The sequence below is a fragment of the Polyergus mexicanus genome, unplaced genomic scaffold, assembly GCF_030449975.1.
Source record: "Polyergus mexicanus isolate NDT 795.1 unplaced genomic scaffold, iyPolMexi1.0 SCAF_12, whole genome shotgun sequence".
NCBI lineage: Eukaryota > Metazoa > Arthropoda > Insecta > Hymenoptera > Formicidae > Polyergus > Polyergus mexicanus.
In genome coordinates this window covers 5,706,028-5,720,461 of record NW_027223332.1, presented here as the reverse complement: position 1 = coordinate 5,720,461, position 14,434 = coordinate 5,706,028, and the positions used below count along the sequence as shown (strand labels likewise).

Here is a 14,434-nt window from a genome sequence, read left to right as displayed (position 1 = left end):
AAACCGGTAATATGAATAAGAGAATTATTATAGTATAATTATTATAGTATATATTGAAGAAAAAGTAATAATAAATGTAACACTTATTATATGAATTAATTAAAAAGCATGTATATGTAATTTAAGCATATTTAATTTTTTTCTATTAAATTGGTAAATAAATTTAATTCCAATAAAAAAGAATATTTCTCGATATCCGCCATGTACTTTCAAATACTCAACTCATCATTGTCAGTGCATGGTGCATGTTAGCCGGCGAAACTCATCGATAGAGCGAAGCATATTCGTCTTGCACATCGATCTATTTTCATTTCGAACATTGCCCCTTCGAATCAACGGAATGGCTTACTCCGTGCCAATACAGAAGGGCGCGATCCATTTTCATTTTCCCCCAATTTTCAACTCACACGGCACGACGACAACGTTGCAACCGACAGATAAAAAAAAATAATTACCCTATTTTTTTTTACACGCGTGCGCGAATGAAATACTTCGCTCATCGTGTCAATTAGTAAAGTTTCCGAAAAATGTGTGTTTCGCTTAGTTATTACTATTTTCCTTGTCTCTTCAATTACAAGTATGCTTTCGTTGCATGAAACCTTGTTACTGAAACCTCGATCCTCACCCACATCACAAGAACAAATGTTTGTTCTCTACCGCGAAGAGTAATGATAACTCACAGTGATATGTGCGAATGTTATATGTACCATATAAACGTACAAAGTTGTGGTTGCGTTCTCCTCTCTATTCCTTATCCACGTGTGTTTAGCAAAATATAATATAATACGAAAATAAATAATAACGGGTAAAATACAATAGAATCAAATCTAATATTTCTCTCTCTTGGATTCCCAATTATTTATATATATATATATATATATCGCGCGGTCTATTTTTCTATCTTTAACAATAATCGTAAAAAAAAGAAATATATTTTTGGCAGTATAATCTGTCTTTGTCCGCGCATCTGATTTTGTTATAATAGACTGCAAATCATGCGTATCATAATTGCACCATTTCCATGTATTATTAACAAAGGTCATTTTCAAAATAGCAAACACAAGTACAGTATTCATGACTATAATCCGGTTCGTGTAACAAAATTGCCATTGTCAAAGAAGTAGAACTCTAAATAATAGAAGCAAATAGCTCGAAGTAGAATTGGAAACGTTACGTTTAAGACTCTGAAAGAAGCTCCGATTTAATTAAACGGAATAGCATGGAGGGACAGAGGATGGAAGGGAGAATAAGAGGAAAGAATGGAAGGATTCTTCGCGATTTCCTCATCAGAAAGATAAATGAATGGAACGATTCTTCGTTGGGCGTAAGAACGTGTACCTGCATTTCTCTTTTATTATAGCATCTCTAATAGATATATTGTCACCGTTTCCGCGTGATACATGCAGCACGAAGTATTAATTAGGAATATCGATAATTATCTGCCATATGCCAATAGCTTCCTAAATAGCTCTATAATTAGCTCTTTGATTCGACAATAGGAATTTTTGATCAGAATTCATGTGACTCAATGTGAGCGGTCTGGTTGCTCCTTTACGGTACATGCGTGTTATAAAGAATGCAATAGTCTTTGAATTATAACATTTTTTAATGAAATTTTTCACTTTAATTATTTTCTATAATACGCTATTGAAATATAAAGTACAGAGATTAGATTCTATGGCTCAGAAGACTTGCTAATTTTTAAAGAAATAGAAGGATGATACATATATTTTTATTAATATAAAAATATATTATCATAATCTTTTCTATAGAGACTTATTTTGCCGATGGGTCGATTATCTTTCTTATTTATCATAAAATTGCGAATATCAAGACGAGTCAAGAAGAATTTTGCGAGACGTATCCATGACTCGACGATTCGTCGCAGAATTTTCTTAATAATAGCTGTATTAAATTATCTCTTCGACGAGCTATTAAAAAGTCGAAAAAAGTTCTTATTATTCTGAATTGAGAAGCGGCACATAGTTTGGAAAGTAGGTAGCCGAAGAAAATTGCTGACAACCGCAAACGTGTCGTCGCGATAAGATACCGGCAATCTTAACTCATAAGCCACTTAAGAGCTTTGCTGTTTAATTAAATGAGCGAGCATAGAAATATAAAAAAGATTCTTTTATATATATCCAACTTATTGCGTAACTTTGAGAAATCGCTGCCGAAGTGCAATTTGCCTCTCGCGGCTTAATGATTTTCTTGGATGTGGAAGATCGTATTTTCGAGAATAGTTCATAAAAGGATCGCGTAGTTAGCACTAAACGCAGTTATATCGTTCCTATTTCTCAGGGAAATTTCTAAAGAGTCTAGCGGTTTTTTCTGAATAACGCAGAGCCACTTCTATATATGCCGTCGATTTTTGTCGGAGGAAGACCGACGACGAAGATCCGTTTCTCTTCGAGAAATATTGCATCGAGCGTTCGTGTTTCCGATGTAAACTCTTTGGGATGCAAATTTTCCTTTCCTGCGTCTGCTCGTATCGGGCCTCACAGCATAATAAAGAAACGTATATCAAGATGAAGCATCTTCTTCCTCTCCACTCGTCGATCAATTTGCTTTACCTTTTACATCGCCTGTTTCCCTGACGTCAAAAAATTCCGACGACATAACGCATATCGGGGAAAATTTTATTCATATATCTAACATAAGTAAATGCGTTGACAAATTTACTTTGTGCGAAACGGTGAACGACGGAAAGAACTTTTCAGGCGCACGTTCCATTAGATTACTCTTTCTCTCACTCTTATTCGCCTTTTAAATTTTTTCCGTTTTCATATTCGCGTTATATATCTCTCTCTACGAAGATAAAATCGTATATTATTTCGTAAATGATGTGAAAAGGATCGTCGATTTATCATGTAAATCTCTACTCGCTGTCAATTTGTCAGAATTTGTTCGAAACTCACATCTAAAAATAATCTTTATCCATCCATGTTTTCGACAAGTGAAATTATGTTGCAATTAAAATGTTAATTATAATATTGTACTAAACTATCAATAAAAAATTTTTTAAGAGAATTTTTCAAGGCGTTTATCACATATTTCATGATAAAATTTTTAGATAAATTCTCTCGGATATAAAATAGTTTATTATAACATTTTCCGATTTGTATTTTGATTATGTTTCAATTAAACACTTCAATCAGAAAACGTTAAAAATATATTTTAATATCTTATAATCCTCTTGCCAAATTTAATACTATATGTTCGAGATTACAACGTTGATGAATCCGGAAAATAGTACAAAGAATCCAGTATGCATTATCATGAATTAATAGTAATAACAATCAACAACCATCAATTACAATTTTCATAGCGCTTATATTACAAGTTTAAATATGATTTTAGATTAATATTTAAATTTATATAAAAAATTAATTTTTTAAAATATATTTTGCACAGAGAAAATGGATAGATAATACAGTATGCAAATTATGAGACGCGGTTGGCGTGTAAATTATAAGAACGAAGCGCTTTGCAGAAATATGAAATGGAGAGATTTCTTATAAGCCGAAAGACTGAAATGTTCCGCGGCAATGGAAAATATTGATATTGAAAGGAAGGAAAATACGATCGAGTCGTTTTTTTTTTCTTTCCTTTCAGAATAGCAATCTCATTATAAAGACTAATGGAACGATAGCTCGTACCGTGTGAATGATGGAGTTTTTTCTCGATATTCCTCATTCACTACATCGAGATTAGCTTCAATTGTTTGAAATTCAAAACATTTTGTTAAAGTATGTTATACGCTTAGAACATATATAAATGGAAGGGGAATAGCAAGCTGAAAAGTGTCGAGAGGAAGTGAGAAAGAAAATCGTAGTCGCCTCTCTCTTGTAAGTAACTACACATACAAGCATCGTATTTGTAGATACATACTTTTGTGTACACACACGTGTGACATGTAAGCTTATTTTTCATTGGGCTAAACCGGTAAGCCGTGCATGCGCACTTTTGAGCAGTTACTCACAAGAGAGAAGCAATTATGATTTTCTTTCTCACTTCCTTCCGGCATGTTTTTCTATCGAGAAACAAAGGCATTCCCCTTCCATTTATATATATTCTAAGGTTATACCTAGTAATATTTTTTACAAATGCCAAATATCTCAAGTTTCTACTCTTGTTTGCATATATAAAATATTCGTATTAACTCCTGTAATGGTTCAACTTTAAATCGTTCTCTACATCTTCGCCTATAACGCGACGAAATGCTTGAGCAAACTTTCTTGGACTAAGTCGGTTACAATTATGAAAGCTCTTTTTTGGAAGACAGAAATGTTTTATCGTTTCGCGGCACCGTGCCGTCCTTTCACTTGTTGAACGCTCCGTAGAACTGTAGATGTGAGATATTCACTTTTCTCTTAGCAAGCATATATATACATACATGTATGTAGACGCACACACACATTTTTCTCTGCTAGTGATCTTACCGCCTTCGATGAAGGATGTTACGATCAGAGACCGTCATCGGCTCACACGGCTGATCCCGTTATAAATTTCGGATTCGTTGACGGAGCGTAACCATATTTCCCAGTCCACCGCCGGAGGAGGATGGAGAAAAAGCTCGTTTCATATTGGCGATATAGCAGCACCGTAAATTGCGCTTTGATATATCATGACGCGGCCGGTGAATATTGCTCGCGCAACGTTATTTTCAGTCTGATCTATATGTGCGCTCGTTGCCGCCGGGACTTTTTTGAAAAAAGCCTGACAAGGTGGAAACAAAAATATTTGCACGGCGGATTGGCCGGTGATAACATGTAACAAATATCGGTCCGTGTTAACCGCGGCTACTGCGAATTGATGAATTCTTACTTTAACGAAAAATCTATTAGCCGTATCATATAAATATAAATCAACGAACTTTTATTCCCGCTCTCGTAAAATTTAGGAATTCCTTTTATATTAGGTTAACCATCGTAAGCAGATGTATTGTAATTATTTCTCGTTTTGCTCAAATTTATTCCTTACAAACGTAAGTTATGCAAACGTGCAGAGTGCCTCTGTCACACTCTATAGTTTACAAAATGATTAATGTCACACAACAGGATTAATTTTTTGCCATGTGAAGACATTTGGTTCTATTCAAATCTGTTGATTTAATTATTTTAAACACTCGCAGCTTTGATTCCCTTGAGATAATTAATCTCGCGTATCGATTTTCTACAAAGTCATGCCCACAACTGGGTCATTTGGGGAAGACGCGCAGAATCAAGTTGATAAAACCATATTTAATTAACAAGTAACGCCTATTAATTAGGCAGCTTAAAATATAATCCATTTTCCTAGGTAGCAGTCTCGTTTCTTTCGCTCGCGCCGCGTCCGTTCCAATTTCATAAACAATAGAGGTCCCGCGTTACATTGTCAAAAGTAATATAAATCTTTTGATTAAAATCTCATAAAATCTCTCTCCACCTAAAAAATAAATTTATTCGTACACACTTATATTTGAACTAAGAATCGAACGACGAGTTTTTAATGAAGGAGCTTGCAGCTAGAAGATGGTGGAAATGGATCGATCACGGCGAGATAGTACGCGGACTAAATTGCGGCACCGCATTTAGGCGGTCCTAATTAATTAAGTATCTCACAGAATAAAACTCTCGTATGCCGAGGCTTTACAGAACCACTAAGAAAACTTAATAGCATGGGAAAAGGGACTCTTTGTCCGTTCCATTCGATTTCCATACAATGCGACGAATTTTCCACGAGTTTATTCGCCATTAATCGCCAAGTTGGATTTTATCGTTTGTATTTGATCGTCAAATCACGACGTTCTGATCGATGTAACACTGACGAATGCAGCGAGTTATCGAAATGTATATTGAACGTTCGCAGACTTCGCAAACGCCTCGCGGATAAAAGTTTATATTTCTGAATACCAGTCTATGAAAGTTCATCTCTCCTTCCCTTTTCCGTCGTGCTTTCCTTAACCAAAGCACCTACTTGTAAGAATCTTATCGAAGGCATTACTTCGGAATGAACTTCCGATCGGATCAGAGATTTCGGAAAAAGTAAAAAAACACATCGTGGTGCGGCCCAGGGCCGCAACGAAGCCCGGGGATTTAGCCTTTTTACGACGAAAGCGTCTGATAATCTGTTAGAATAATGATCTTTTCTTAAGATCAGTAATGACGATAATAATTTTTATGTATAACTTGGGGTTTTGCAAACCGTATAGAGTGAAATTAGACATGATGGCTTAATTAGTCATTTCGCAGAAATAAATTTTTACTTTTCTTTATACATAAAATAAAATATTATTTAAATCGTAATATTCATTATAAGATGTTTTAATAAAAAAATATATCTACCCGGTTAATATTCTATAAACCCGTCAATCTACTTTTCTCTATTTTCTTTCATGTTATCAATATTGTTAAACATCATGCATACTTACTAATCTTTTAATCTTTAATGCCGTTACACATAACATTATATTCGCAAACACATGTTTATATCTAAAATTGATTAAATCAGCGATACGATGTTCTTTGCAATATTTGAGCGCAATCGCATTTTCATCCCTCGTACACATTCAGGTCTATGTATTGTATCATCTGACGTTTCTAAGCTCAAAGTCTCAAAGAGAAATCGGAACGCAAACTGGATCGAGCATTTTACTCGCAGTGACGGAAACATCACGTCGTTAGTTAAATTTAATCCTACGACGCAAATATTGATGGTGAATACAAAATCACAGATTACGACGAAGCGAAGCGGCTTTCGATCTTAAGCGTCGTTTGAATAAAACATCAATCTCGAATAAATGTGAGAGTCGCGAGGTATCGAGTTTTACGATTTACGTCCCGCATACTTAACCGCGGCCTTATGTATAAATTATGGCTAATCGTATTAAGCGACAGCCGACTCAGCTGCTCGGAAAGAGCATCCGATAATAATTAATGCCGGTAACTTTGACGAAGACGATGACACGATAGATGCAAATCTCTTAGCAAGTCAGCAGCATGAATTATCTTAGCCACGAGCGACCTTGACGCTCCGGATACGTTGACAGTCGATTTATGGAATCGAGAATAGCGAGGAAAGTAATTTCGACGCGTTACTGAAAATCATCACGTGCAACAGTCAGAAAATTGCCATTTAATGTAGAAGAATTTATTGATATATATCATCTATTCGCATAGTATTCCGGATGTATTGTATGTACACGTATGTGTATGGGTGTTCGCGCTTGCATGCGCACCCATTCGCTTTTTTTCTCGTTTTGAGCCACGTGCCATCGAACCGCGACGTGGAACATCTACAATTTTCAATTTCCTAATGGATATGTGCAGTAACTACACGTTACTCAGCCGCGATCATTCAGTTGGGCTGATCGAAAATTGCGGCCGCAAAGCGTATCAAGGAATCGATACGTTAACTGAACTATTCGGTAATACATACATCCGCTTTTGTACTGTTACTTATATCATAGGAAGAATTTCGTAATAATATTACAGAATATACGATTATGTTTTACCTCGAAGCTATATGATTAGATTCGATATCGTGATGCGCACCATTTTTTTATATTAAAATGTTTATGTAAAATACAGAGAAAAGTAAAAATGCAAAATAAAAAAGAAATTGTAAAGATGTACGTATTAATTTTACAACAAAACTGCAAATTCTTCTCTCTCTCTCTCTCTCTCTCTCTCTCTTTTTCTCTAGAAAAATCAATTATTTTATTATATTTTGAAACATGTCGGTTCGATTTTTAATGTCTATAACACGTTATTTCCTTTACGCAAAATAAGGATATAGTGTTGCAAATATTATATTATCATACTTTTATATTATATCTACGAAATGAACGCGTGTCAGATCACGTAAAGTATGAGTTATAGTAGATGGCATGCAATGAGAAGCATGAAAGTGAATAAAGCAAAAGAACATTGAAGAAAATATATATTATATATATAATGACAAACAAGTAATAGACTTAATAACGTGTGCATTGCAGTGTATTACTTAATAAAAAATTACAACTTTTTATATAGAGAGAAATATGCATAATTTTAATGTATGTACGTACATAATACTATCGTATACACGCACATGTATACGATAACTATCAAAATGCAACCATTTCGCAGCTGTTTGCGCAGTATTAGTTTTGATATTATTAAAATTAAATCAATATTATATGCATATTTGTTAGCGATGAAAGGAGGAAAATAAAAATAAACGAAATAAAGATTGGTTCGTTAAAAAAATATGTCAAATTCTATCCGTAAATCTATTTTGCACAATAAAGATAATAATTATTATTTTAATTTATATATATATATATAAAGCTTGAATGTAAATAATGCATGTTGCAGTAAATAAAATTATTTGCGTGACATTTTATGAAGCTCAGATAAAATTGCGCTGATTCGCGCTGATACGAGTGATAGCGGTCTGATGATAGCCAGACCGGAGAGCGCGGTTGTAAACACGTCGCTTCACATGTTGTCCTCGGCACAATATTACGTCGACGGCGCTACTGCATCCGCGTTTATGGTCTAAATAACACGGTTGGCATCTTGAAGCCAGTTGCACTCGCGGCGAGATCTTTACTCTTTTTCGAGATACGACGGTACTTTTCTCAATTCGTAAAGCGACGCTCATAAAATTGGCTGGTTTCACGCACGCAATCTTTGAAACATTTATAAAATGTTCAGATGTGTAATGAAATGCGTAATAATAATTCTATCGATAGTTATAAAATACGTTAATACAATTTACACGCAATAAAAGTATTATTGTTCTATTCGCGTGACTGAAATAATCGAATTTGTATTAATCGGAATATAATTAGCGATCGAGTGCTCCCTCCAAAAGCGATCTGACGGAATATCCGTCTTGCTGCTACAAATCATCACATTGAATAAATACAAAACCGTCGAGCGGAGAATTTATGATCCTATACGGAACATACAATAGCATCGATCCTGCCTCGCGCGCATCGCCTTAACGTATACAAAAAATTTCTTCGAAAGTTTATCACGGCGCCGCAACAACGTTCGCCATGTTTACCAGGCGGTGTTTATCGAATGGAAAAATATGCTCGTGGCAATTCCATTAATGGTCGCGGTCGGATTCGTGCGCGACGTTACGGCGTAAAAGCTGTTCCAGATAAAAGAGGGTGTCGAATGCATGCCTTTTAAAGCGCTGCACGCATTTTCCTCCGACGTTGTTATTTCGCCGCAACAACATTTGCCAAGTCATTATTGTTGTATCGCGCATGTTTCTTTTTTTTTTTTTTTTTTTTTTGGTATGGCTGTTTGTCAATTTACGAATAAATATGTACGCGCGTTACATTTTAACCATTAACTCCGCACTTTTACTCTTTAATAACCGTGTTTTTTTTTTTTATTCAAACGAGACGCGTGTTCACTATTTGACGGAAACGGAAGAGGGCAGAATTTTTATAGAAATTACACAATGTATCTGATATAATATACACTATGTCAAACGATTATTGTTTACTTGAAATTAAATAATGCATTCGCCAAGTGTAAAATATGGTATGTTCATTTTTGCTAAATTAGCTTTGTCACACAAAAAATTATTTTAACAAATTTATTTAAAATGATATTTATATAAATGATTCTGATGTGTAAAATATATTTTAATTTTATATTGCTCGACTTATCTGTCTCCTTTCAAGTAAACGATCCAATACGTCCTAAGTTACAATATTTTTTAGCAAAGATAATTTTTTCAACGTATGCTTACCATGCAGCAGGATGAAGAGAAAGTAAGTACAGATCATTTTGAAAGTTTTGTACCCACTGGTCCCATTGTCATTATATTGTAAATCCATTCCGAGTGCTTTTATAGTCCATCGTTTTCGGTACATTTCACAGCAACTGCTTCTTCGAAGTTGCAATAATCTGACAAAGGCAATGTATCTTCCTAGTTGACGATAAAAAAAATTCCATTTTGCTCACAATTAATAACGGTAACAACACTTATTACAATGGTCGTATTGTTTCTATCAGTCATCGATAATATTTTGCATAAGACGATTAGATTACTCTTGCAAACAGAGTAACGATAATATCGTTTATAAATTATATATATGTGTATATATAAAATACTTCTTTTTTCGAATTCTCGCGAGAATATCAATAACACTAAAATAACCTCATTATAAAATTAAGGAATAAATAAAAATATCACAATTTGTAATCTCATTAGGTTAATTAAAATTATATGTATAAAATATGGATCTTTAATTATTTTCAATAATTTATCACGAGCGTATAAATTAACGCGAGAAAATGATTGTTCCAGCAATCAGGTTAACATCTCATATTATATGCAACGACATACTTGATACTCTTCCAAATTATGCAACGGACCGTCATGCGCAGTGTGCGCAATTACTCGGGGAAAGTAATTACTTCCGCCACGATTACGATTTCAAGGGTCGACAGCAAAAACGGGAGACGAGAGCGTTTAATCGTGTCGCGGGTGATATCGTTTCTACTCATACATACCCTACTGAAAAGTGTACGTACTATTTGCTTTCGTATCAAGTACGAGCAACGAAATCAACGCGCGTCATATGTTGCCGGTTCCCCGTTAAGTTTACAGTAAGTGACGCGCAGCAGAATCCTCGATTGAAAATGAACGTGATATAGTTTCAATTGAATTCGCGCGTCCATTATCCGACCGGCTGTTACTGTGGGCAGCAAATCATAATCGACAGAACTAATTTGGTATGCACACAACACATGGTCAGGGATATTAATTTCACTTGTCATTAAATTTCAGCGAATGCGTTCCCATGCAAAATAGATACCAATATGAACTACTCGTTCTGCAATGAGGCTGAATAAATAATTTAATTAAAAATGTCGCATCAGAGAATAATCGACGGTAAGATCGGTTTGCTAATACTGACAATATCATGTTAATTATACTTATCTGTACAATATGTGTGCGATTAAAAAATTAAATTCTTATTATTATTCAATGTGATTAATCAATAATAAAGAATAATTTAAAATATTTCTACAGAATTAATGCTTTATCCTCAATACGTAAAAAAGCACTTATTATTATTTATGTATATTAGTTATATATATATATCGTAATATTAATGTGTAGAGAGTATTCATATGATATTAATAAATTTCAAAAAAATAACACATTATGCAGATTTTTTTTCGAAAGATAGTCAAATTACCTGAGATAAAAACGCTATTCACCAACGCGATAGAGTGGAATTTTAAAATGACTATTTTTATGCACAGTATTCATCACGAGATATTCGCAAAATATCGATCACGCGAAAGCGGCCACGTGCCCGTTTCTATTTATTACATTCATTGCATTTTCTATGCGTAAAGAAACATGTTATTCACGCATGTATATTTGGTAAATATGTAGTAAAAAAAAAAAAAAAAACACTCATGCCTAATAAATCAATCGCGTTGTAACGATCAGTCCCGCACTCGTCGAATCGAGTCGCGTTTCCGCGTCTAATCTTTAAAGTCGCTCGGTGCACTTGTTTGTCGTTACACCATCGAATGTATCGTCCATTATCGAAAGGAAGCATCTCACGAATCTGTGTTCACGAGCAGCGAATGTACCTTTTCTATCAACTGTCAGGAACTGTGAATAACCGAGCGACAAGTCTCGCGTAATCACACAGAGAGAGAACCGGCGCGCCACTAAATCCTTCCAGCACAGCTGGTCCGGTACTTCCACGTGGACGACTACAGTTCTCACGCGAGATGCATCTTCACGAGGATCCGGTGACGCCGGTGTGTGACTTACGATCGTGCGAAAGGACTAGATGGTTTCGCGCGTTACTTCCGTCCCTCTAAAATGCCGTTCATTCATCATACCGCACTCATACTAACGCGTCGCGGCGCGAACACCTTCACGTACAGCCGTAGAGTAGAAAGAGAGGTGGGGAGGATGGCAGAGGGTGTCGGTGCATCCAGTGTCGTGTATGCACCGTTCGCGAAAGGCCGGCAAGTGGAGAGGTGGGATATGACGAGAGGCCGGGGAGAGGAGCTTGCAAGAGGGGTAGGCGAGAGATCCTTATAAGGGGGTAGGAAACGAGAGGGAGAGATAGATGCGTAAAGAGACCGTTAGGCGAAATGCTGCCGTGGTGGAGACCGCGACCCAACTGCGCCAGCGCTTAGCTAGATATCAGCCCCCGACCACCGACGTCAACTCTTACCACCACCACCGTCCCCCCTCGCGCGCGCGGCGATGCCCAACCATGCTGACTCGCACCCACCCTGCGTGCCACCCTATCATGCGCTGCTGTCATAGTCCCACCGTCGCGTCGTCGGCTGGTTTTGATTGTGAGAAAGGCCGGCGTCCGCGATGGCATTTTCATTGCTACTGTGAGCATTGTCGTCGCCGCCATCACGCGTTCTTGTGTTACAGAGTTATTAAAGTTGTTAGCTGGATAAAGGCGCGTGTAAGGTTACAAAGTACTGTTATTACCTGTCCCGAGATTACGAATGTAGTTCGTGATATTTAACACCGGCGCTCGAACGATACCGGGTATCGACGTTGAAGGAAAATTTATTAGCTTGGCTCGAAAATGTTTAGGGCATTGACAGTTTTGCACTTATGTAACGCGATTTTCAATGGATTGCTATTTTGGCGCGCTTGATGATCGCGCTTAATATACATGTTGATAGCGTGGTTATATATGTTGATATATATATATAATATTTGCATTTTAATTTACAAAATTTAAAAAACACTGAGGCATAAAATTATTCTACAATACATTCCAATATAACTCGACTGTCTGCTATTGTAAAATAAAAAAAATTTTTAAACATTAAATTATGAGAGCCAACGATATTATATTTAAAACGTATAAAATCCCCCGTAGAATAATTTTTTAGACTAATACTTGATATTAATAAAATAAATTGTCAAAATTATCATCGATCATTGAATAATATAATTTTATTATCGAGGATTTTTCCTATATTACGAAAATTTAAGTTCTATTCTGCCTGGATATTAATATGGCATTACTATCGATTATAACGATGTCGATGGTTTTCAGTTTTCTTTTTAATCTTTCCTTCCTTGCCAATAAGCCAACGATATTGCTGCTGGCGTCGGCATTAAAGGCAATATGAACGCGATGGCATTTATATTAATACTCGAAGCATTGCCGTAGGAGATATTATGATTGTATTTCTGTTTTCGCTTTATGACAATTGTTAATTTACTCGTTGACTTTAAAAATTCTTCAATTAACATGCAATTTTTTATAAAAATTACATATAAAAATTATAATTAAGATCAAAATGTAGATTGCATTACGAAAAGTTAAGTTTTATGATATCACATCAGACAATTTTATAACTTTATGACGGACATCGATTTCTTATAATATTACTACCATCGTTGAAAATTCGCTTGTTTGCCATTGTAATTTTGATTCTTGGACTTTTAATTATTATTATATATATAGTAAAAAGTTCTTTCTGTAGCTACAACAATTATGGTGAACATATTTTACCTCATTCTGAATAACAAAGTGGATTATTCTTTTTCTTCTACTGTATTCACAATCTATATCTTTAGAAAATCGTGAATTTTCGCAAAGCCAGGGACTTAAAAGTTTATCCGGCAATTTTCTGAATTCTCTTTCTCATCGATTATCCATTTTATTTTCTTGTTGTTTCTGCAAGTTTTTTCTACGGTTGATATTCGAAGATATTCTAATGTAAAGCGCAGAACGGTATTCTTTCACTGAAATACTCCGCGAGAAAAAGATAGCGTATTAAAGAAGCATGTCTCCCCTTCAAAACATCGTATCAATCATTGATATCTTAGAGAGGCCTCGGTTCAGCCGTCTTCGATCTCCGTACGGTACAAGTCGTAAGCTCGTAAATATCGAGGTGCGCGAGAAGATGTTCGAGCAAGAGCACGGAGCAATTTTCGTCGTATCTTGCAATTTTCATGCAGCTGCAAATGGTTATGTATGGCTCGCCCAGAAGGCAAGGCACACTTCGCAGGTGTTTGCCACTTGGGTGTGCCGCCTGACACGATGACCTCGTTAAAACGCCTTTTAATCTCGTATCTAGATCATCGGCGAGCATAGCTTGTGCGCAAAACTAAATTTTCCGATATATTTTCCTCTCCATAATAGATATATCGTTACCGAACGTAGGAATTTTCAACTTTTAAGCAAAATAAAAAAGAAAACTCGAGATAACGACAGAAACAAATATGTTTTGCCCCTCGCGTAGAAATAAATTTAGATAAAATCATCTATTTAGTTTTAATGGCTGCGAAGGAATTTTGAATGCCTTTAGATTCTTCGTGACTATGATTTACACGTTTTTCTTCGCGTACGGCGCGAATATACATGGCTATTCACTTCGAGACAATTACCGCAGTTCCGATACGCAAACACGATACTCCACTAGCTCTG

General features: G+C 35.7%; 1 protein-coding gene across 5 annotated transcripts in view; it reads right to left on the bottom strand.

The window, feature by feature from the left end:
• Window positions 1–12,707, bottom strand: part of LOC138938466 (zwei Ig domain protein zig-8) — a 50,243-nt gene extending 37,536 nt beyond the window's left edge. For 3 of the 5 annotated variants that reach the window (XM_070305457.1, XM_070305458.1, XM_070305459.1), the window contains exon 1: window positions 9,739–10,078. In XM_070305457.1, the coding sequence (XP_070161558.1) occupies window positions 9,739–9,862 (124 nt within the window). In that variant the 5' untranslated portion in view covers window positions 9,863–10,078. Of the gene's footprint in view, window positions 1–9,738; window positions 10,079–10,338; window positions 10,353–11,197 lie in introns of those variants that run through there. The other 2 variants (XM_070305455.1, XM_070305454.1) reach the window with 2 other exon arrangements.
• Window positions 12,708–14,434: the final 1,727 nt, after the last annotated feature.